General features: G+C 37.5%; 1 protein-coding gene across 4 annotated transcripts in view; it reads left to right on the top strand.

Annotated features, from left to right (window-relative positions):
- DNAH12 (dynein axonemal heavy chain 12) overlaps window positions 1-25045 on the top strand; it is a 227759-nt gene that overhangs the window by 128150 nt on the left and 74564 nt on the right. For all 4 annotated transcript variants that reach the window (XM_047849470.1, XM_047849472.1, XM_047849471.1 and 1 more), the window contains 6 exons: window positions 289-544; window positions 2603-2902; window positions 3451-3629; window positions 5082-5274; window positions 12801-12962; window positions 19128-19322. In XM_047849470.1, the coding sequence (XP_047705426.1) occupies window positions 289-544; window positions 2603-2902; window positions 3451-3629; window positions 5082-5274; window positions 12801-12962; window positions 19128-19322 (1285 nt within the window). The remainder of the gene's footprint in view (window positions 1-288; window positions 545-2602; window positions 2903-3450; window positions 3630-5081; window positions 5275-12800; window positions 12963-19127; window positions 19323-25045) is intronic.

The following is a 25045-nucleotide window of genomic DNA, read 5'->3' as shown; positions in this document are numbered from 1 at the left end:
TGAGAGAGAGAGGCGGGGGAGGGGCAGAGAGAGAGGGAGACAGAATCCGAAGCAGGCTCCAGGCTCTGAGCTGTAGGCATGAAGCCCAATGCAGGGCTGAAACCCACGAACCAGGAGATCATGACCTGAGCTAAAGTTGGACACTCAACTGACTGAGCCATCCAGTACCCCTAGGATTCTTTCTTTTAGAGACGCTAAAATCAGATTACATTTCTAGGCAGATCAACATTTCATTCTATCTTTACTGGCTTATAACTGATTGCTTTGGAATTTTTATGTGCTTTCAAGGTATGACCTTAAGGATACAAGTAAAATCACATTGGTTGACATAGAGCTGATGGCTGCCATGGGCCCTCCAGGTGGTGGAAGAAATCCAGTCACTCCTCGTTTTATTCGACATTTCAACATCTGCTCTATTAATACTTTCAGTGACGAAACTATGGTCCGAATCTTCTCCTCAATTGTAGCATTCTACCTTAGGACTCATGAGTTTCCTCCAGAGTACTTTTTAATTGGGAACCAACTTGTCAGTGGGACAATGGAGGTGAGCAAATAATGCAATATAAAATGTTTTAGTATTTCATATATTCCTCATTTGGTCCTTTTTTTTTTAACATTTTTTTCTTAGTCATTTACTTTGGTCTTCGGTATCTAAGAAACTGTTAAGGAGGCTTGAGAACAGGAAGATCAGAGGCTTTGAAATCAGGGAATCTAACTGGGTTTGAGCCTTGATTGCTATTTCCTAGCTATAAGTGGCCTAGAGAAAGTAATTTGAACTTCTAGAAACTCAGTTTTTTAATCACTAAAATGGAAGATAGCACCTATTTCACAAGGTTGTTATAAGGAAAAAATTTAGAATCAGTATCTGCCACACCACAGGGGTTTCCCTAATTGTTAGGTTTCTACCCTGGTGTTTATTAATTTTTTCTTCCCTTCTAATCTGCATGTTTGTCTTTAAAAAGAAATAGAGGGAGTGCCTGGCTGGCTTATTTGGTAGAGCATGCAACTCTTGATCTTGGGGTTGTGAGTTCTAGCCCCACATTGGGCATAGAGCCTAGATAGATAGATAGATAGGGAGATAAATAGGGGAGATAGATAGGGAGATAGGGAGATGGTGAGGTTGGGGGACTTTAGCTTATGAATGCATCCTTTTTAGTCATACAACATAATTTAGGAGTAGCAGTGAAAAAATATAATAGTAAGGAAACACAAGGGTGGGAACAGAAAACAAGACTGCCTAATGGCTTTGCATAATTCAGGGTGTGTTATCTGCCTCTACTCAGAGGGCATAGCCAGCCTCATCACCAATGGTAAAAGGGAAAATTGTATATAAGGTAAGTGAGTGATAGATCACTGAACTAAGCTTTCTGGAGCGTCGATAAAGTGGGGTTCACTGTGGGATCACTGCAACCAGAAGCACAAAACTCCCTAGAATCATTCCATCAGTTTCCAAGAGCATTGTGTCTTTCTGAAGTTTCTCCCTTACTCTGGTGGAAAATTTGTGCTGTTAAAATAGAGAAACTATGAGCAAAGGGATAGTGCATTGAAAGTACTAAACTTATTCTGATACAGAAAAGTTCTTCTATTTATAAAATATGTTATATGTATTTCAGACATCTCCTGGAAAAAGAAGGGAGTTGGTGAGGCAGAAAGGGATCCTTTTTTTTTTTTTTTTTTTTTTTTTTAAGCATTTTAGACCTACCACATTGCAGATGCTGGAAGGGGGGGATAATCATAGAACACAGACAAAAAAATAATTTCATTTGAGGTTTTTTTGGGGGGCTATATTATAAAAAGACTTAATTTACTTATAGAATATTAAAGTTTATTTGGTGAATTTAGCAAATAGTAAAAACATACATTATTTCCATATTATAGCCAATCGAGATAGAAGGGAGAAGAGGCAGAGAGAAAATAAGAGCAAAGGGAAAGAAGAGGATACATTGATTTGTTTTGAAGTCAAGGGTAGCCAAAGGAAATTGTTTCATCCTTGCCACCATTTGGAATGATTCAGAATGAGTTATCTGGTTTCACTCTCTACTAAAGTTTTTGCTAATTATTTAATCACAGGTCATTCAGCTTTAAATGGAACAACTGTAATAACTGGGAAATAAATGCATGGTCACTTCTTGGGCTTAGATGGAATTTGATAATATTAAGTTCCTTCGACTTCATAATGCCTGCTATAAGCCAAAAAAAAAAAAAAAAAAAAAAAAAAGCTGTGTGCCATGCTAGACTGGGTACTATACAATTTTCTAAACCAATATAATTTTTTTAAGTTTATTTACTTATTTTGAGAGAGATCATGAGAGCATGTGTGTGAGCAGGGGAGGAGCAGAGAGAGAGGGAGAGAGAATCCCAAGCAGGTTCTGTGCTGTCCGGTAGTGTGGAGCCCAATGTGGGGCTCAATCTCACAAAACCGTGAGATTATGACCTGAATTGAAAGCAAGAGTCAGACACTTAACCAGCTGAGCCACCCAGGTGCCCCCAAACCAATATAATCTGATAGGATAAATAAAATATTTCATATTATATACTATTTGTTACATGACTTTACTTATTATAATCATTATATTGTTCCATTGTTGTTTTTCAAATGCAGGTATATAAACGATCCATGGAAAATCTTTTGCCCACTCCCACAAAATCCCATTACACTTTCAACTTGCGGGATTTTTCACGTGTCATCCGGGGCTGCTTACTCATTGAAAAAGATGCTGTGGAAAGCAAACACACCATCACCCGCTTGTTTGTGCATGAAGTTCTCCGGGTGTTTTATGACCGCCTCGTTAATAACGAGGATCGATACTGGCTGTTCAATTTAATCAAAGCTGTTGTAAAGGACCATTTTAAAGAATCATTTGATGGTGTCTTTTCACATTTGAGGAGAGATAATGCACCCGTGAGTATATTTAGTGATTGTATACATATTAAGTTAAAACAGTACAATAGCATGAATTGTGACAATCAACCTATCTTTAAAAAATACTGTCTCCTCTTAACAATCAAATTCTTTTCACTTCCCTCAATGATAGGTGTTTATTTTGAGAAGATTTGTCTTCAGGGGAAATATATATGTAACATAGAAGTTATTTAAAGAATAAAACCTTATATGATAGGGATTAAATGATATAATAAATGCAAAGTACTTAACATGGTGACCATCCGTTAGTAACTACTCAATAAGTGAGAGTCACTCAGAATGACTTTTCTAGGCTCTTGGGGGAAAATCTTATATAACAGAAAAATTTCTGTTCTTTTTGTTTTTTGAGGATATAATATAATTTTAGGAATTAATTTTATAAGTATATTATTTACCTCTCCATTTAAAAGAATTATTTAATTGATAATCATCCTATAACATAGATAAAACAAAATTTTATGTAATATTTCCTTAAATTTATTTTATAAAATGTTGAATTTTGTAACGTGTTGATTTTCATTCTATAGATATCTGAAGGAGACTTGAGAAATCTCATGTTTGGTGATTATATGAATCCTGATCTTGAAGGAGACGACAGACTTTATGTTGAAATTCCAAATATTCATCATTTTAGTGACATTGTGGAACAATGCTTAGATGAGTATAATCAAACTCACAAGACAAGAATGAATCTTGTCATTTTTAGGTACCTACATTTGGTGTTCATGGTGGAAATTGCTATTTGTAAAATTTTTCTGTGAAATATTTAAAATGTATGAAAAGATATAAAGAAAAATATGGTGGATAATCTTGTACTGGTCATGCAGCTTAAGACATAAAAAGTTAGAAATTTATTTGAAGTCCCTTGTGTAGTCAATCCTGTCTCTCTGCATCCCCATCATACCCTGTAGGAGTAAAAGGAACTCATGTCATGTGCTTTTTACTACACATGTGTGTTCCTGAATATATATGCACAGTCTTATTTAGCATGTTTAATTTTTTTAAAGAGTTGTCTTCTTTTTTTTTTTTTTTTTTTTTGAGAAACAGAGCCTGAGCAGGGCAGGGGCAGAGAGAGGGAGATAGAATCTGAAGCAGGCTCCAGGCTCTGCTCTGATCTGTCAGTAGAGAGCCCAGTGTGGGGCTCAAACCTGCAAACTGGGGAATCGTGACCTGAGCTGAAGTCAGATGCTTAACTGACCAAGCACCCAGGTGCCCCTGATTTTGCATGTTTAAAACTTTTATAAATAATATACTGTATACATTCTTCAGGTTTTTTCCATATTGTTTGTGAGAGTCACAACAAATGAGTTTTTACTACTAACACAATGTGGTCATTCTTCTGAGATGGACTTTTAGGTGACTTTCTAGTTTTTGCAGTTATAAAAAAAAAGATTTGAATATTCATGTCTTTTTGGGTACATGTGTTAGAATTTCTCTAGGTTATATTCCTAAAAGTGAAATTATTGTATTATGGTGTGTAAGGATCTTCTACTTTACTAAGTTTCGCTGAAGTATCTTCAAAAATGATTAAGAGTTTCCATTGTTCTTCACCCTTGCCAACACTAGGATTGCCAGACTTGGTAAGTTTTGCCAATCTAAAGGAGAGTGGAATGGTATCTCACTGTGGCTCCAATTTTAATTTCCCTAATTACTAATGAGGCTGGGTCTTCACAGAAATTGTTAATTTTGTAGATAACTGATTTTCTATTTCTCACATATAAATCCTAGTATTAAAAGATTGAAGAGGGGTTCCTGGCTAGTTCAGTTGGTAGAGCGTGTGACTCTTGATCTTGGAGCTGTAGGTTCAAGCCTCACGTTGGGTGTAGGTATTACTTAAAAATAAATCTTAAAAAAAGATTGAAGGGATGTTTTTAACAAAAACAGTGATATGCTTTCAGTATAAGTGGTTACAACTGCATTTCATTTCTATAATTTGTACATTACAGTTCCTGAATTTGTACTTTAGTTTTCCTTTGCATCAAATGATTCAATGGTAACATCTTTTGAAAAACCGCACTTTTTGACGATTATCTCTTTAAAATTAGGGTAATAACATGGGATAGCAAAGTTCATCCTTCCAAGAATATAAAATAATAGTTACCTGTAAAAATACATTTACATTCGTATTTTCAAGTATAATAATATTGATATCTCATAGGTATGTATTGGAACATTTATCACGAATATGTCGAATTCTAAAGCAGTCAGGTGGAAATGCCTTGCTTGTTGGACTTGGAGGCAGTGGTCGTCAATCTTTAACCCGTCTGGCTACATCCATGGCAAAAATGCAGATTTTCCAACCAGAAATTTCTAAAAGCTATGGTATGAATGAGTGGAGAGAGGATTTGAAGGTAAAATTATGAAGAAACCTAGTGTCTAAAATAATTATCAGTGCTGTGAAGAGAGAGCCAACCTGTATAGCTGTGTGCTGACTATGTTGGTGATGATGATAATATTATCCATAGAGCAGTAACTGTGTGTGCTGAGCACTGCTCTAAGTGCTTTAAACACGCTATCTCATTCTGTAGGTACAACAATTCAGTGAAGCAGGTATGGTTGTCTCTGTTTTACTGATGAAGAAACTGAAGTTGAGGGAAGGTATCCACAGCAGAGCAGGCTTTATCATTTGTCTTTTCCACTGCAGCTGCTGATTCTATCTTTATTCTAGTTCAGAGAGGTCTCATTTCCGATAAATGTATGTTTTCCAGCAGATTGTTAAACGTGAACCCTGATGGTGATGATGATGTCATTAATGTTGCCCAATTAATGTTGCTTTCCCAGTAACCAATAGAATAGTGGGGTAGATGCCTGGGGCTTCATCCTCACACGCCTCACATCCCTCACAGAAGGGAGATGATGCAAAATGAAAAACAGAAAGATTGATGGACTTTTTTCACTTACACTCACCCTCACATATGAAGTTTCTATAGCCTAAAAGTTAGCCTAGAGAGCTGGATATGGAAGTGGTAGAATCCAAGCTGATATCAAAGAGGTAGGTAGACACAGAGCAAAAAATTACAGTGTTTCTTTTTCTGCTCTCACTTTAGAGGAAAATTTTTGATACATTTACTACCAAATGAACTAACAGATTGAGAAAGCAGCCTTCTTCAGTAGATAGAACATAGACTTTAAAGTTAGGCAGATTCAGTTTTAATTACTGCTTTGCATGTTTTGTTAGCTATCTTGAGCATGTTACTAAATCTATTTGTACTTTAATTTTTCATTTTTAAATATTTATTTTTGAGAGAGAGACAGACAGAAACAGAGCATGAGTGGGAGAGGGGCAGAAAGAGAGGGAGACACAGAATCCAAAGCAGGCGCCAGGTTCTGAGCTGTCAGCACAGAGTCCGACATGGGGCTCGAACCTGTGAACTGGGAGATCACGACCTGAGCCGAAATCGGACAGTTAACTGACTGAGCCACCCAGGCACCCCACTTCATTCATTTTTAAAAATTTATTTTAGGTTATACAATTTGTTGGCATACAATTGTTAATAGTATTCTACTCTATTAATTAATTAATTTATTTATTATTTTTTTAATTTTTAATTTTAGAGTGAAAGGAGTGCACACAAGCAGGGAAGAGGGGCAGAGAGGGAGAGAGAGAATCGTAAGCAGGCTCCACACTCAGCGTGGAGCCTGACACAAGGCTTGATCCTATGACACTAAGATCATGACCTTAGCCAAAATCAAGAGTCAGACCCTCAAACAACAGAACCATCCATGCTCCCTCTTATAATCCTTTTTAATTTTTGTAGCATGGGTTGTAATGTCCCCTCTTTCATTTCTAATTTTAGTTATTTGAATCTTCTTTCTTTTTTCTTAATCTTGCTAGATTTTATTAATTTTGTTGGTTAAAAAAAAAACCTCTAAGTTCCACTGATTTTTTTTCCTACTGATTTTTTTAATCCCCTATTTTGTTTACCTCTAATCTTTATTGCTTCCTTTTTCTTGCTAGCTTTGGATTTGGTTTATTCAATTTTTGAGGTTCTATGAGGTATAAAATTAGACTGTTGACTTGAGATCTTTCTTCTGTTTTGATGTGTTTGCAGCTATAAACTTCCCTCTTAGCACTGCTTTTGCTGCATTTCCTAAGTTTTGGTATGTTGACTTTTCATTTTCATTTGTTTCAAGAAATTTTCTAATTTCCCTTGTGATTTCTTCTTTGATCTATTATTTAATAGTGTGTTAATTGCCATGAATTTGCAGATTTTCCAGTTTTCCTTCTGTTGATTCATAGTTTCGTTCCATTGTGATTAGAACAGGTGCTTGATTTGGTATCAGTTTTCTTAAATTTGTTAAGACTTGTTTGTGGCATAATATGTGATCTGTCCTGGAGAATGTCCTATGTGCATTAGAGAAGAAGGTATATTCTGCTCTTGTTGGGCAGAGTGTTCTATATATGTCTGTCAGGTCCAGTTTGTTTATAGTATTGTTCAAATACTCCTTTTCCTTATTGACATTTTGTCTGGTTCTTCTAGCCCTTATTAAAAGTGAACGTTGAAGTTTCCTCCTATTGTGTTGCTATTTCTCCCTTCAATTCTGTCACTGTTTCATATATTTAGGGGAAAAAATTAAGTTTATTTATTTATTTTGAGAGAGAGAGAGAGAGCACGAGCAGGGGAGGAGCAAAGAAAGAGAATCCCAAGCAGGCTCTGCACTGACATCGTGGAGCTTGACAAGGGGCTCGAACCCAAGAATCATGAGATCATGACCTGAACTGAAACCAAGAGTCAGATGCTTAACCAGCTGAGCCACCCAGGCACCCCTGCTTCATATACTTAGTAGCTCTGCTGTTTTGTGCATAAATATTTATAATTGTTACATCTTCCTGATGAATTGACCCTTTGATCATTATGTAATGTTTCCTGTCCCTTATTACAGCTTTTTACTATTTTGTCTGGTATTAGTATAGCTGCCCTGCTCTCCTCTGGTTACCATTTTCATGGAACATCTTTTCCATTATTTCACTTTCAACCAATGGTGTGCCCTTTGGTCTAAAGTGAGTCTCTTCTAGGCAGCATATCATTGGGTCCTGTTTTTAAAGTCCATTCTGCAAAACTATATATTCTGATTGGGGAATTTAATCCATTTGCATTTGAAGTCGTTGCTAATAGGGAAGGATTTACTGTTGGTGTTTTGTTTGTATTTGGCTTTTTTTTTTTCTCAAGTTAATTAACATACAGTGTAGTCTTGGCTTCAGGAGGAGAATACAGGGATTCATCACTTACATATAATACCCAGTGCTCATCCCACCAAGTGCCCTCCTCAATGCCCATCACCCATTTTCCCCACCCCCGTCAAACCTCAGTTTGTTCTCTGTTTTTAAGAATCTCTTATGGTTTGCCTCCCTCTCTGTTTCAGTCTTATTTTTCCTTCCCTTCCCCTATGTGTATTTGGAATTTCTGAATGTTTGTACCTTTTTCGTCCCTCCTTTGCTCTCTTACTGCCTCCCTTTGTGTTTTGTTGATTGTTGGTAGTGACATGCTTTGACTCCCTTCTCATTTATAGAATATACACAAAACTAGATTTTTGGGGAGGGGGAGGGAGTTACTATTGTGATTACATAAGATACCCTAAAGTAGTAATCTATTTTAAACTTGTAACAACTGCAATCACATACAAAAACTACTCCTTTACAAAACGGACACACAAAACCTACTCCTTTACATCTGCCCCCCCTTTATGTTTTTGATGTCACAAATTATGTCTTTATAGACTGTGTGTACTCATTAACATAAAGGTTTATAAAGGTTTTTGTGCTTTTGTCTTCTAGATTCTATACAGGAATTATTTTTTTTTAATTTTTTTAATGTTTTTATTTATTTTTGACACAGAGAGAAAGAGCACGAGTGGGGGAGGGGCAGAGAGAGAGGGAGACACAGAATTTGAAGCGGGCTCCGGGCTCCCAGCTGTCAGCACAGAGCCTGATGCAGGGCTTGAACTCACGGACTGTGAGATCATGACCGGAGCCGAAGTTGGACGCTCAACCGACTGAGCCACCCAAGCGCCCCTCTATACAGGAATTAAAAGTGAATTTATACACTAAAATCACAATAATACAGAGTTCTATATTTGTCCATATGTTTACTGGAGAACTTCATATTTTCATATGGCTTTGTGTTGCTGTCTAGCATCCTTTCTGTTTATTAATGTTTATTTATTTTGAGAGAGAGAGAGAGCGTGTGCGTGCACATGGGTGTGCTCAAACAGGAGAGGCACAGAGAGTGAGGAAGAGAGAGTCCCAAGCAGGCTCCATGCTCAGTGTGGAGCCCGACATAGGGCTTGATCCCACAACCATGAGATCATGACCTGAACCAAAATCAAGAGTCAGTTGCCAGACTGAGCCACCCAGGTGTCCCTAGCATCCTTTCATTTCAACTTGAAGGACTCCCTTTAGTATTTCTTTATTTTTAGAAATTTTTTTGAAGGTTTTAATTTAAAAAATTTAAAAAAAATTTTTATTTTAGAGAGAGTGTGTGTGAGCGGGGCAGAGGAGCAGAGGGAGAGAGAATCTTAAGCAGGCTCCACACTCATCATGGAGCCTGATGCAGGGCTCAATCCCATGACCCTGAGATCATGACCTGAGCCAAAACCAAGAGTAAGACACTCAGCTGACTGAACCACCCAGGCACCCCTCCCTTTAGCATTTCTTGAAGGGCACATCTAGTGTTAATGAATTTCCTCAGCTTTTATCTGAGAAGATCTTAATTTCTTTATAGTTTTGAAGGACAGTTTTTCCAGATACAGTATTCTTAGTGGACATATTTTTCTTTTCTTTCAGCACTTTGAATATATTATCCTACTCCCCTCTTGCCGAGGTTTCTGCTAACAAATATGCTGGTAATATCATGGAAGCTCCCTTGTGTGTGATGCATTGTTTTTCTCTTGCTGTTTTCAAGGTTCCTTTTTTATTTGTGACTTTCAACAGTTCAATTATAATGTGTCTTATTGTGTGAGTCTATTTGGGTTTATTTTAGTTGGAGTTTGTTGAACTGCTTGATTTTTTTTAATTTTTCTAAATATTTATTTGGGAGAGAGAGAGAGAGCATGAGCAGGAGAGGGGCAGAGAGAGAGAGGGAGACACAGAATCAGAAGCAGGCTCCAGGCTCTGAGCTGTCAGCACAGAGTCCAAAGCGGGGCTCAAACTCATGAACTACAAGATGACAACCTGAGCCAAAGTTGGCTGCTTAACCGACTGAGCCTCCAGGGGGTCCCTGAGCTTCTTGAATTTCTATTTCTACCTCATTTGTTCACCTCTATCCTCAGATTTGAGAATTTCTTTGAATAAGTTATCTGCCTTTTCCCCCGTCTTTTCTTTTTCATGCTCCCATAATGTGTATCCCATTATGTATGTATACCATCTCACTTAGTGGTATCCCATAAGACTCTAAGTTATTTTTTAATAGTTTATATTTGTTTTGACATTCCCATTTTGTCCATGCACCATTTTTCTGACTTCCTTTAGTTGTCTATCTGTATTCTCTGTTAGCTTATTGAGCATCTTTAAAAGTTATTTTGAGTTTCTTGTTATGTAGTTCTTAGATCTGTTTTGTTGTTGTTGTTATTTTAGGGTTTATTTTGTTTTTGTTTCTGATTGGGCCATGTTTCCCTGTTTCCTTGTATGTCTTGTGATCTGTTGAGTTTTGAGCACTCGATAAACTGCCACCTTTCCCAGTCTTTATAGACTGGCTTCATGCAGGGTGGAATCTTCACCAATCACCGTGTTAGAAAATCTGGGACTTCTCAGAACTTTTTTTTTGGGGGGGTACATCTTTTTTATGGGTTGTGCATGCGCTTTTGTGTACTCTAGTATATACAGGTGCCTTGGGCTATCTTAATTTCCTGTTTCTTCTCATGATCTGTTTTTATTGGTTTTTGTTGTATTCCACTGCCCCTAATCTCTTGCTCCCCCTGGCACCTTCCTGTGGAACTTCAGTGTCTCTGCTGCTCCATTTTGCAAGGGCACTTGCCTCTGTTTTCAGTGGCCTCCAACCTCATATCAAAACTAAGCCCTGTTCCCATAAGTGCCCTAAGACAGGTGAGACAGAAATCAGTGCCTCAGGTGGCCCCTAGACAAGCCAGAATGCTCAAAGTAATTCAACTCTATTCCTTCTGCCTTGAAGAAAAAGCTCTTTAAAAACAAATCTGATATGATTAGATATAATACTTATTTAAAAGCTACCTTTACTAGTTTTATTGATAGAAAAGTATTTCTAGGAACACACCAACTTCCATATTGGAGGATGACTTTTATGGGAAAGACATAATTTTGTATATATTAACATCAGCATTTATTTAAGTGATATGATTTATTTAAAAGATATAATCTAGAAATAGAAGTTTATTTTAAAAATCATTTGCTGGGGGTGCCTGGGTGGCTCACTCAGTTAAGCAGCCGACTTCAGCTCAGGTCATGATCTCACAGTTTGTGGGTTTAAGCCCCGCATCGGGCTCTGTGCTGGTAGCTCAAAGCCTGGAGCCTGTTTCAGATTATGTGTCTCCCTCTCTCTGCTCCTCCCCCTCTCACATTCTATGTTTGTCTCTCAAAAATAAAATAAATAAACATTAAAAAATGTAAAAATCATTTGGGTACCTGGGTGGCTCAGTTGGTTGAGCATCTGACTTTGGCTCAGGTCATGATCTCGCGGTTTGTGAGTTCAAGCCCTATGTCGGGCTCTGTGCTGACAGCTCAGAGCCTGGAGCCTGCTTCAGATTCTGTGTCTGTCTCTCTCTGTTCCTCGCCCGCTCACACTCTGTCTCTCTCCCTCTCAAAAATAAATAAAGATTAAAAATAAATAAATAAATAAATAAATAAATAAATAAATAAAAATTTGCAGAGAAGTAATGCTGTTTTCACCTGCAATATATCTAGTGGAATACTGGCAAATGTTTAACAACCAACTCTCCAGGGGGTTCAGGAGAACCTCTGGCATTTGACAATTTCTGTGGTGTAAAAACTCTCACCATGGATGATTGAAACTCATGCATGGATGATGTCACTGAAAACAGAGCTGGGAAGAGTTCTGTGTTTGAGCACCATTATATGGTATTTTACTGTATAGACAACAATAAATTTAAATAATTTCCATAAGATAAATAGTAGTAAATATAAGAAGTGATAAGATTTATGTTTTGTTACCTTTGTTATTATAATTATAAGCTTATATAATTTAATTTTTAATGCTGTGTCTAAAAATCTTCTCACAAGTTCTGAAATTTTAACGATTAGTTCTAGCATCCTAAACAAGTCTGCTCCACTATGCCACTGAGTCCGTATCTTTATATTAATTGGGAATCTTTGGTTACAATTGACAACACAACACCAAACAAAAAACCAACTTAAGCAAAATATGGAGTAATTGGCTTACATGACAGAAGGGTCCAGAGGTAGATAGGGTATTGATATGGCTGAATTTAGGAGCTCAAATTAAGCACTCAGTAATTACTCTATCTTCTGGCACTGCTCTCCTCTATTTGGTTCCTTCTCCAACAGACTCATTCCATGAGACAACACTGTTGGCCCCTAGCAGTTTTAGATTACTGGTCTTTATATCTTCCCTCTCAGAATGACAGAGATTCTTTCTGTTTTCAAATCCATCTTAGTCCCTGAAGTAAGAATCTGATTGGGCTGTCTTAAAATCATGCCCTCCTCTGAATCAACAACTATGTCTAAAGGCTCAGGAAACTCTGACTAGTTGGGGTTTCCTACTCAGGGGATGGGAAAATTGGAGACCCTGAAAAATAGCCCCATCAGAAGTGGAAAGAGGTACCACTCTAAAATTGAGATATCATTCTCAAAAGAAGGGAAAGGAAGGGAAAGCAAAAACAACAGATGTGTACCACATTCTGCTTACAAGTGTATTTTTATTTTAAGGTTCTATTAAGGGACGTGGGCATGAAGGGCCAGAAGACAGTCTTTCTAATCACGGACACTCAGATTAAAGAGGAAGCTTTTCTAGAGGATATTGACAGTGTGCTCAATACTGGAGAAGTACCTAACATTTTTGCTGCAGATGAAAAACAGGAAGTGATGGAGGTAAATGCTTTTTAGGGAGTGCCACTCCCAGCACAGAAATGTTCTTGTCTAGCAACTTTTTCTCTGCTCTTCAGGATAAGTACAGCTTGTGAATAGGATTTTTGTAATTAAAAAATTTAAAGTATACTATTTTAATATATCTTTTTTTTTGTAAACTTCAAATGGCTTCTACCATAGTTATGAGATAGAATTTTTATAATTCATTTTTTCCTAATGATGGCAATTTCATCTCTTTTATTTAGTATGTCTTATGAGTGATTAGACATTTTAAATCACATCTTAGGGTTGCAAAGATAAGAAAAAATAGAACTTTGAAACACTGCTTGAATAGCTGTTATGGTTTACCACTGGTTAACAAATTTTTTAAAAATTAGTAAAGACAAGTACTAAAGTACTAAAGTAGTTTTAGTAAAACTACTTGTCTCAACAATTCTGACGTGTGAAAATCGTGCTTTGTGATTTAATTGACAAAAAAAGATAGTTGTGAAATGCCAACACGTTTGATGTCCTCTCCTTCTACCCCCATTTCTAATATCTTCCTACACAAGATCTCTACTAGTGCTTTTTCTTTCTTGTTGCTATAACTACTTTTACCCATAGAATATATCACTCATAGCTGGATGCTTCATTTCAGTTTCCAGAGATAACATCTGTAGTAAAATGGATTCACCCTAGTAGTTGAAGCACCTGCATTTCTCTTGTATGGAATGGAACTAATATATATACATGATAGTTCCTCCTACATAGGGTTGTTGTGAGGTCTGAAGGTCAAATGAAATGAAGCATTTATGGAGCATTAGGTACTTAGAAAACCCTCAGTAAATGGTATCTTACCAGTCTGTGGCCTGGGGTGGGGAAGGAGAAAAGGAGTAAAGAAAAGATCCCAAGTTCTCTCTTTCATCTGGGTAATGTCAAGGATGTGGCCAAGACTGATGAAAAAATAGTGACTTTCCTAATTCATAGGATAAATTCATCCCTTTACTCTCATCCAAGAAATAGCCACCCCTGGGGAGTGGGTATTCCTAAGCTTTGCTAAACTTTCCTGTTCACTTTAGCTATTTATTTTTTCATCTTGTCATGTTGCTACAAAACTTTTCCATTGCTTCAGTATTTTGTTTGAAAAGATAAATAAAATTGATAAACCTTTCTTTTTTTTTGAAAAGATAAACAAAAATGAGAAACCTTTATTTTTTCAAGATTGGTTTAATATTTTTTGAAATTTAAATCCAAATTATTTAACATATAGTGTGATAATAATTTCAGGAATAGATTTTAGTGATTCATCACTTACATATCACACCCAGTGCTAATCCCAACAAGTGTCCTCCTTAATACCCTTACTCCTTTAGCCCTTTCCCCCACCCAGCACCCACCAGCAACCCTCAGTTTGTTCTCTGTATTTAAGAGTCTCTTAGGATTTGTCTCCCTCTCTGATTTTATATTATTTTTGCTTCCTTTCCCTTATGTTCATCTGTTTTGTATCTTAAATTCCACATATGAGTGAAGTCATATGATATTTGTCTTTCTCTGGCTGACTAATTTCACTTAGCATAATACACTCTAGTTCCATCTACATTGTTACAAATGACAAGATTTCATTCTTTTTGATCGCTGAGTAATATTCCAGTGTGTGTGTGTGTGTGTGTGTGTGTGTGTGTGTGTACCACATCTTCTTTATCCATTCATAAGTCGATGGACATTTGGGCTCTTTCCATACTTGGGCTATTGTTGATAGTGCTGCTATAAACATTGGGGTGCATGTGCCCCTTTGAAACAGCATATCTGTATCCCTTGGATAAGTACCTAGTAATGCAATTTCTGGGTCATACAGTAGTTCTATTTTTAATTTTTTGAGTAACCTCCATATTGTTTTCCAGAGTGGCTGCACCAGTTTGCATTCCCTGACCAGCAGTGCAAAAGGGTTCCTCTTTCTCCGCATCCTTGCCAACATCTGTTGTTGCCTGAGTTTGTTAATTTTAGCCATTATGACAGGTGTGAGGTAGTATCTCATTGTGGTTTTGATTTGTATTTCCCTGATGATGAGTGATCTTGAGCATCTTTTCTTGTGTCTATTAGCCATCTGGATGTCTTCTTTGGAAAAGTGTCTATTCATGTCTTTTGCCCATTTCTTCACTGGATTATTTGCTTTTGGGGTGGTAAGTTTGAGAGGTTCTTTATAGATTTTGGATATTAACCCTTTATCTGATATTGTTATTTGCAAATATCTTCTCCCATTCTGTTGGTTGCCTTTTAGTTTTGATAATTATTTCCTTCACTGTGCAGAAGCTTTGTATCTTGATGAGGTCCCAATAGTTCATTTTTGCTTTTGTTTCCCTTGCCTCCAGAGACATGTTGAGTAAAAAGTTCCTGTGGCCAAGGTCAAAGAGGTTGCTGCCTGTTTTCTCCTCTAAGATTTTGATGCTTCCTGTCTTACATTGAGGTCTTTCATCCATTTTGAGTTTATTTTTGTGTATGGTGTAAGAAAGTGGTCCAGGTTCATTCTTCTGCATGTCGCTGTCCAGTTTTCCCAGCACCATTTACTGGAGAGGCTATCTTTTTTCCATTGGATATTCTTTCCTGCGTTGTCAAAGATTAGTTACCCATACTTTTGTGGGTCCGTTTCTGGGTTCTCTATTCTGTTCCATTGATGAGTGTCTGTTCTTGTGGCAAAACCATACTGTCTTGATGATTACAGCTTTGTAATACAGCTTAAAGTCCAGAATTGTGATGCCTCCTGCTTTGGTTTTCTTTTTCAGGATTGCTTTGGGTATTTGGGGTCTTTTCAGGTTCCATACAAATTTTAGGATTGTTTGTTCTAGCTCTGTGAAGAATGCTGGTGTTATTTTAATAAGAATTGCTGCTTCAGTATTTTTTTGTGGTATGATCCAGCAGTGACCTTAAGAACTTCTTTCCTTCACATTCCAAGTCTAGGAACATCATATCAATTCATCCACAAAGAAGTAGCCATAGTTAGAATTCAAGAGTACTGAAATACATCCCTGTTTCTCTTTGCTTTATGCTGACCTTTTAAAATAGAAAAGGTAAGGGGCACCTGGGTGGTTCAGTCAGTTAAGTGTCTGACTCTTGGTTTTGGCTCAGTTCATGACCTCATGGTTCATGAGTTTGAGCCCCATGTTGGGGTCTGCACTGACAGTGTGGAGCCTGCTTGGGACTCTCTCTCTCCCTCTCTCTCTGCCCCTCTCCCACTCACTTGAGTGCATGTGTGCATGCACATGAACACACACACACACAAACACACACACTCTCTCAAAATAAATAAACTTATTAGAAAAATAAAGTTGAAAAGGTAATATGAAAGAAGTTCTATAATTTCTTTCTATACTCTGTACTATCCTGTACATCCCCCTTTGAAGACTACGTCTTAGGCTCTGCTTACTTTATCCCTGACAAAGATTTTAGTTTAAACCTCACTTCTGATACCTGGCCTGTATGGCTTGGACTTGACCCTGCTTAGAGAATACCTTTTAGACATGTCAGCACATGTCTCTGACTTCAGCAATAGAGTTCCAGCCTCAGACCTCCTTTCCAGACTATTTTTTCCACTGTTCTATTTGCCTTCCTTGCAGAATTAAATTATTTCAGTGTCTTCCTGAATAAAACAGTGACTTCTTAAAAAAAATTTTTTTTAAGTTTGTTTATTTTGAGAGAGCAGGGGAAGGGCAGAGAGAAGGAGAGACAGGATCCCAAATAGGCTCCATGCCATCAGCACAGAGCCCAGTGTGGGGTTTGAATGCATGAACAGTGAGATTATGATCTGAGCCGAGATCAAGATTCAGACTCTTAATGGACTCTGTCACCCAGGTGCCCCAAAACAGGGACTTCTTATTCGCCACACTTAGTGATATTTTCTCATTTCCTTTTTACAATTCTCATTCATATTTCATGTAATTCATTATTCTCTTAAGTTTTTATTTTTATATACTTAGAGAGAGAGAGCACACGTAGGGGTTGGGCAGAGAGAGAGGGAGAGAGAGACTCCCAAGCAGTCTTCATGTTCTGATAGAGCCTGACACAGGGCTTGATCTCACAAACCGTGAGATCTATTCTTTAGCCTACACTAAGGTTCACTCTTTGTGTTGTACATTCTATGGGTTTTGACAAATGAATATTGATGTGTATTCACCATTAAGTGTCATACAGAATAGGTTCCCTGACATAAAAATGCAATGAATTCCACCTATTTATGTCTCTCTTCCTCCCCTGAACCCCTACCAACCTCTGCTCTTTTTTATGGTCTCCATAATTTTAGATTTTCCAGAATGTTACATAGTTGGAATCATATAGTATGTAGCTTTTTTAGATTGGCTTCTTTCAGTTAACAGTCTGCATTTAAGGTTCTTCCATATCTTTTTATGGCTTGATAGCTCATTTATTTTTTATCCCTGAATGGTATTCCATTGATTGAAAGTATCACAGTTTATTTATCCGTTTACCTATTGGAGGACATCTTGGTTACTTCCAAGTTTGGGCAATTATGAATGAAGCTGCTAAAAACCTTTGTGTGCAGGTTTTTGTGTGAACATAAGTTTCAATTCTACTTTCCCTTGACTGTTGTGAAATTTTACTCCATTTATCTAGTTTTTTCAGTAGCTGCTCATTTTCTTACACCCCTGAATCAGTCCTGTTCACAAAATATATGTGTGTGGGGTGGGGGAGGGGGTGGGGGGGGAACTATTCTCCTACAGACAGCTTACCTACCTAGAAGCATTAACCATTATTTCTATGTAAATAACCCCCATACTTAAATTACCATCCTAGCTCTTTTCGCAAACTTTTGTTCTGCAGTTACAACCATATATTACCTTTCTCTATTTGCATCTCGAGTATTAACTCAGACTTAATGCAGGTAGACCACCTGAACATAATTTCGTAGACTAACACTGATCATAATAATCATAATTTGAGAATTACTCTCATAATGTATATACAGAGTCAATTTATAATTTTCCATGAAGATAGATATCCCATAAAGCAGAACATATCTACAATAGAGAATTCTTTGAGAAATCAATTCCTTGCAGTAGCAACAGAACTTATATGATCATTGTGACCATTCCTTATATCTGCTATCAAAACATTTTTAAAATCTATTTATAAGATAATTTATTGACTATGAAATTTTTTTGTGCTCTGAACAAGGAGAAAGGCAGGATATGAAGTAAAAGCTAACAGTCACTTAACTATGCAGCAAGAACTATTGCATGTGTTCATGTGTAATAACTCAATTGATCCTTCAACAACCCTCTGATATAGGTACTCTTTTGCCCATTTTACAGGTAAGGAAATTAGGTTACAGAGAGGTTAAATAACCTGCCCGAAGGGCACATAGGTAATAAACTGCAGGCTGTGACCTGAATTCAAGAAGTTTGGTTTTGGAACCATGATGCCCAACGTCGTGTAGAGATAAAGAAAGTTAAAAGTCCCCCATAATCTCATTATCAGACAACCCTATTAACATTTTTTAAATATAACAATGTTGTAAGAATAAAGTTAGAGTTCAAATAGCATAAAAATGTCCAGAATGAAAAAAAAGAATGATACAAACCAAAAAAAAGTCCAAAACAAAAAGTGAAAGCTTTCTTCTCATACTCCCCCTTAAGTCCATCTCACCAAAAGTAACTATTGTTAATAGTTTCTGTGATTACTTTCATAAACGGGTGTGTATGTACTCACACATGCACCTATGTATTCTTTTAACAAAGATCATATTACACACTGTTGCATAACTTGTTTTCTTTTCACTTATTTTATCTTGCTGATCTTGCCATAGCACATTCATCAATGCATTTCATTTAACAGTTGTATAAAATTTACAACCTATGAATGCTTTATAATGTTTTTAACTGGACACTTCGGTTGTTTAGGTTTTTCCTCTTAGAAGCAACGTTGAATTATAGTCCTATACATATATCATGGTGAACTTTTTGTGAGTACCTTTATAAGTTAAATTCTTGACAGATATTTATTTTCAAATTATAGAATTATGGAGTTGGAAGAAGTACAAACTATATCAAAGTCACTTTATTGATATAAAAACTTTAAAGATATTTACAAGGGGAATAGTAAAAATTCTTAACATTCCGGTAGTTATTAATCTCATTATCAGATTGTCTGGTTTTGTTTACAAGGTTTTTATTTCCCCAGGGTGTTCGTCCTGTAGCTCAGGCTGGCAGTAAACACTATGAACTCAGTCCCTTGGCCCTGTTTGCATTCTTTGTGAATCGCTGCAAAGATAATCTTCATGTTGTAGTGGCCTTTAGCCCCATTGGAGATGCTTTTCGGAATCGCTTGAGACAGTTCCCATCCCTCATCAATTGCTGTACCATTGACTGGTTTCAGGTTTGTAATTTGGGGGCAGAGGGGTGGGGGGAATGGGCAACTAAATCTTTTAGAATTTTTCTGAAATCTTACTCAAGCTCTATTGATACACATTCAGCACATGTTTGTTTCTTGATTGCTTGCTCTAATGACAGGCATAGTGCTTGGTGCCAGGGACTGACAAGTCTACATGATCCCCACAAGGAGCTCACATTCTAGACTGGAAGATAGAAAAGGCAGTTGGTAAAGGAGTCATCACAATCATATAAAAGAGCTATAACCTTGGTGTGGAAAATATGTACTTATTAAGACAGTGAATCTCTAAACTATGAAAATGAAATACATAGAGGAGGAGTGTATTAGTAACCAAGAGAATGTATTACACACACACACACACACACACACACGCACACACGCACACACACACATATATATGTCTAAAAAGATATATAGGTAGATCTATATCTGTTGATATTGATATCTATATCTATTTATACATGTATTTATTATAAGTAACTGGCTCACATGATTATGGAGGCTGACAAGTTCAAACATCTGCAGCCAGCAAGCTGGAGACCCAAGAGAACTAATGGTGTAAGTTCCAGTCTGAAGGCCAGCAGGCTTGAGACCCAGGAAGAGCCAATGTTTCCATTGGAGTCCAAAGGCAGGAAAAAAACTGAAGGCAGTCAGGCAGAAGGAGTTCCCCTTATTCTGGGGGGTGTAGGAATGTTCAGTATTTTTATTCTCTTCAGACCTTCAATTGATTAGATGAGACCCATTCACATGAGGGAGGGTAGTCTGCTTTACTTAGTCTATTAATTTGAATATTAAACTACTCCTAAAGCACACTTCATAGAAATATCCAGTGTAATGTTTGACCAGATATCTGGGCACCTGGTGGCCCATAGTAAAATTGACACTTAAAACTAACCATCACAAGGGTATAGTAAGTGCAAAGGGAGAACAGTGAGGTGGGCATGTCTCATTTGGGCAAATGCATATAGTTTGGTACAGGTGACTGGCACTGAGGATAGCAGGAGTTAAGCTGGAGCTTTGAGTTGGTGCCAAGTCATATGGAATTTGTGAATGTGCCTAGGAATTTGGTTTTGCACCAAAGACATTGTGGGGGCATTAACATATATTTAGCTAACATATTTAGAGGAAAAAATCCAAATACTTAGAGGCTATATGGGATGGTTTGGAATAGGGCAAAACAAGAGACAGGAAGACCAACTGAGTGGACATTTCAGTCAAGCCAGCAGCAAATGATGAAGGCTGCCACTTCACTTAACCTTAAGGCAGGTTTTCACTGCCTGTGTAAGACCATAAAGTACTTACACTCTTGAGAATAGTAGCTTATGCACCGGGTGTTGTATGGAAACCAGCTTGACAATAAACTATGTTAAAAAAAAAATAGTAGCTCATGGTATCTTCTATTTAATTGTTTTATGTCCAAAAGAATGTGGACTATAGATATTTTAGTCTGGATAATTTATTTTATTTATTTAATTAATTAATTAATTTGTAATGTTTATATTTATTTTTGAGACAGAGCATGAGCTGAGGAGGGACAGAAAGAGAGGGAGACACAGAATGTGAAGCAGGATCCAGGCTCTGAGCTGTCAGCACAGAGCCCGACGTGGGGCTTGAACTCATCAACTGCAAGATCATGACCTGAGCTGAAGTTGGACACTCAACCAACTGAGCCACCAGGTATCCTGGACAATTTCTTTTAAAAATAAATTTCTTTGGGGGCGCCTGAGTTGCTCAGTTGGTTAAGCGTCCAACTTTGGCTCAGGTCATGATCTCACAGTTCATGAGTTCAAGCCCCACGTTGGGCTCTGTGCTGACAGTTCAGAGCCTGGAGCCTGCTTCAGATGCTGTGTCTCCCTCTCTCTCTGCCCCTCCCCACTCATGGTCTGTCTCTCTGTCTTAAAAATAAATAAAACATTAAAAAAATTAAAAAAAAATAAGTTTCTTTGGGCATGTGGGTGGTTCAGTCGGTTGAGTGTCCAACTTCGGCTCAGGTCACGATCTCAGGGTCTGTGGGTTCCAGCCCTGTGTTGGGCTCTGTGCTGACAGCTCAGAGCCTGGAGCCTGACTCAGATTGTGTCTCCTTCTCTCTGCCCCTCCCCCACTCGTGCTCTGTCTCTGTCTCTGTCTCTCTCTCTCAAAAATAAATAAACATTAAAATAAATTAAAAATAAATTTCTGGTGCTAATTTGTTTTATTCTCTTTTACCTATTTATCAGTTGCAAAACTAGTTCTGCCTTGTTTTTTAAAATAGTTTTTAATGTTTATTCAGTTTTGAGAGACAGAGCACAAGTGGGGGAGGGGCAGAAAGAGAGAAAGACACAGAATCCAAAGCAGGCTCCAGGCTCTGAGCTGTCAGCACAGAACCCAATGCGGGGCTTGAACCCACAGTCCAGGAGATCATTCATGACCTGAGCCAAAGTTGGATGCTTAACCGACTGAGCCACCCAGGCACCCCAACTAGTTTTTCCCTTTTGAGGACTGTACATATGTTCAGCTAGTGGATATTTTAGTGGATATTTTAGTGGATATTTTAGTGGATATTTTATACAATAATAAAAGTTGTGTGAAACAATTTTGATTTATGTAAACTGTATCTTAATATTATATCTATTAAGCAGCCAAAAACCAACCCAACTCTGTCCAACCATAAATTTTTCTTTTGTGAAATCTTATAAGGATAGTTGGCTACTTCTGAATATCTTTGTCATAACCATAGACTTTGTATTCTATTATAAGCGATTCATAGCTGTTGAGAAAATTTTTTTAAAAGAGGGAGCTGGGAGTTGCAAATAGATAAGGGAATTTAGGTGGGTAACAGAGGAATAAAGGTTTTGCAGTGAAACAGTGGGGGATAGAGGATCTGTGTCAGAATGATGCTAATGGCGTTGTCTGGGGCCGGGGTCTGTGAAGTTCAGGAAGTGAGTATAAACCACTATGTGTCCCATAGCTCAGGACAGCATTGAATTTTTGGCTAGATCTTTTTTCTTTTTTTTTTTATATTTATTTTGAGAGAGAGCACACAAGTGGGGGGAAGGAACAGAGAGACAGAGGGGGAGAGAGAATCCCAAACAGAGGCTCGAACTCACAAAGCATGAGATCATGGCCTGAGCCAAAAATCAAGAGGCAGACGCTTAACCAACTGAGGCACCCAGGAGCCCTGGCTAGATCTTTAGTCTCAAAGTAGCGTGTGTACTTACCAGGGGTACCAAAGAAATTCAGATGATAAGGGAAGGAGTTACTGGAATATTCATTCATTTTTGTATGAAATATTTTATATGGATTAACAGTCTACTCCTACTCAGTTTGTATGTCAGATGACCATATGTCATAGATAGTATGTAAGGTGCCCTGAGGGATCCCTGTGATAAACTGAAAATTGAAGATGTAATATAATGAAGATCTAAATGGATTTAAGAAAATGGCATAAACCAGCATGAGCTAGCTTGAGCTCTGTGTCAGCCACATCTTGAGGCAAAAGCAGTGAGTACTTAACAAGATCTGACAAGATATTGGTTAGAACATATTTAAGAAGGCTGTCTAAAATATGGATTTATACTGACCGTTTAAACAACAAATCTTATCCCCAGGGCGTATCATACCTTGCAATATTAGCTCATGATGTTTTCCTGTCAGTAGCCATTCTCTACCGACTCCATCCTTGTCTATAGAATTCTGATTTTGTCTGGAAAATCACCCTCCATGTAGTCATGTATCACAGGGATTGATTTCTGGCTCATCCAAGTCATTTTTGGTGCTCTCATGCCTCCTACTGTTGATTGGTTTCTACATGAGCCTATTCATGACCTACTCCTTGCCAATGGATCCTGAATTCAAGTCTGTTGGGAAGCTTTGGGGATTAGTGTAAGAAGAGTATAACTCTTCACTATAAGAAGTGTTACATGGTAGGAAAAGGGCCTTTTCTGTCTCTCAAACTTGTTGTTTGAGGATGTAATGTCCATAGCTGCAACAGTCCTCTTGCCACCAAGATGGGGCAAGCCCAAGGATAAAATAAAGTACATGGAGAATGGTAGAGCAAAAGGCTGGAAAGAACTGGATCCTTGATATGATTGAGCTTCCAAATTAAGCAGCTCTGGAAGTACTCTACTTCTAGACTTCTTATTATATACAATGATACATTCCCTTTGAAGACACAGTAAGACTGGTTTCTGTCACTGTGGCCATAAATATTCTAACTAGTACAGATAGTTATTAAACTTTCATGATTATCAGGATAATTTAAAAAAAAGCACCCAGAACACAAAGATAAACCTTTGTAATGTTTTCCGTGATGTATGACTCCTATGACATTCACTTACTCTGGCATTTTACAAAAATTCACTGATCTCAATAATCTTTAGAAGCCTCTTTGAAAAATTTGTTAGTATAACATGAATACAATCTATTAGTAAACTTGCATATACTGGCAGTGTGTGTTTAAAACTTTTTTTACTAATGGTGTACTAGGTCAAAAAAGTTTGAATTTTACTAGAATGGAGGGCCAGACACTGAGAAAAATTGACCTTAAAATGAATATTGTCTGACACAAAGGAAAATAATTACAAGCATCTTGTTGAATCTAAATGAAATTTGGAAAATACTCTAATGAGCAAGTAAAAATCAATTGCTCATTTAGCATAAATTATTTCATCAAATAATATTTGGAATCATTATTGACAGGTGCTGTCTTAGGTACTGAAGATAATGGCAGGGAGAAAAAGTCCTTTCATGGATTTTACATTTTAGTGGTCAGGGGAAACAGACAATGAACAAATGGACAAAAAAAATTTACGTTGTGTACTTTTAAGTGCTAAGAAGAAAATTCAGGACCAGGAAGAGAGAAATGAGGAAAGGAGTGGTGTTTTACAATGAGTGCTCTGGGAAGACCTTCCTAATAAGTTGGCCTTTCTGCAGAGATGTGATGGAGAACCACATCAAAGATCTAGGCGAGGAGGGTTCTAGTCAGAGGGAATAGCAAGACCCAAGGCCCAGACGCAGGAACACAGGTGGCATGTTCCAGGAAAAGCAGAGGAATCCTTTCACTGAGACCAGGAAGGCTGGAGAAGAAGCAAATTTGGGGGGAAGAAAATCAAAAGTTCAGCTCTGGATGTCATAACAGGAATTATGATGGACTGCTAATAACAGAAACCCAAACTAAACGTATGAAGTTTTTCTCTCTCATAGAAGAAAATCTGAAGGTAAGAAGACTGGGCTTTTATGGCTTGACAAAGTCATCAGAATCTAAGGTTCTTTCTTCTTTACTATCCTTAACATGTGGTTTCTACCCTCAAATTCATCTTATGGTCTAAGGTGGCTGCTGGAGCTCCAACTTCCACATCTGTGTCCCAGGAAAGAAATAGAATAATAGAAGGTTAGGGCAAAACCAACACACTTTACACCTGTCAGAAAGGCTAAAATTAACAACACAGGAAACAACAGACGTTAGTGAGGATGGGGATAAAGGGGAACTCTCTTATACTGTTGGTGAGAATGCAAACAAGTGCAGCCACTCTGGAAAACAGTATGGAGGTTCCTCAAAAAGTTAGAAATAGAACTACCCTATAATCCAGTAATTGTACTTACTAGGTATTTTCCCAAAGGATACAAAAATACTGATTTGAAGGGGTGCATGCACCCCAATGTTTATAGCAGCATTATCTACAATAGTCAAAGCATGGAAGCAGCCCAAGTGTCCATTGACTGATGATTGG

Source organism: Prionailurus viverrinus, chromosome A2, assembly GCF_022837055.1.
Source record: "Prionailurus viverrinus isolate Anna chromosome A2, UM_Priviv_1.0, whole genome shotgun sequence".
NCBI classification, from domain to species: domain Eukaryota; kingdom Metazoa; phylum Chordata; class Mammalia; order Carnivora; family Felidae; genus Prionailurus; species Prionailurus viverrinus.
The sequence above is the reverse complement of the archived record's forward strand: the minus strand, read 5'-3'. Positions and strand labels throughout refer to the sequence as shown.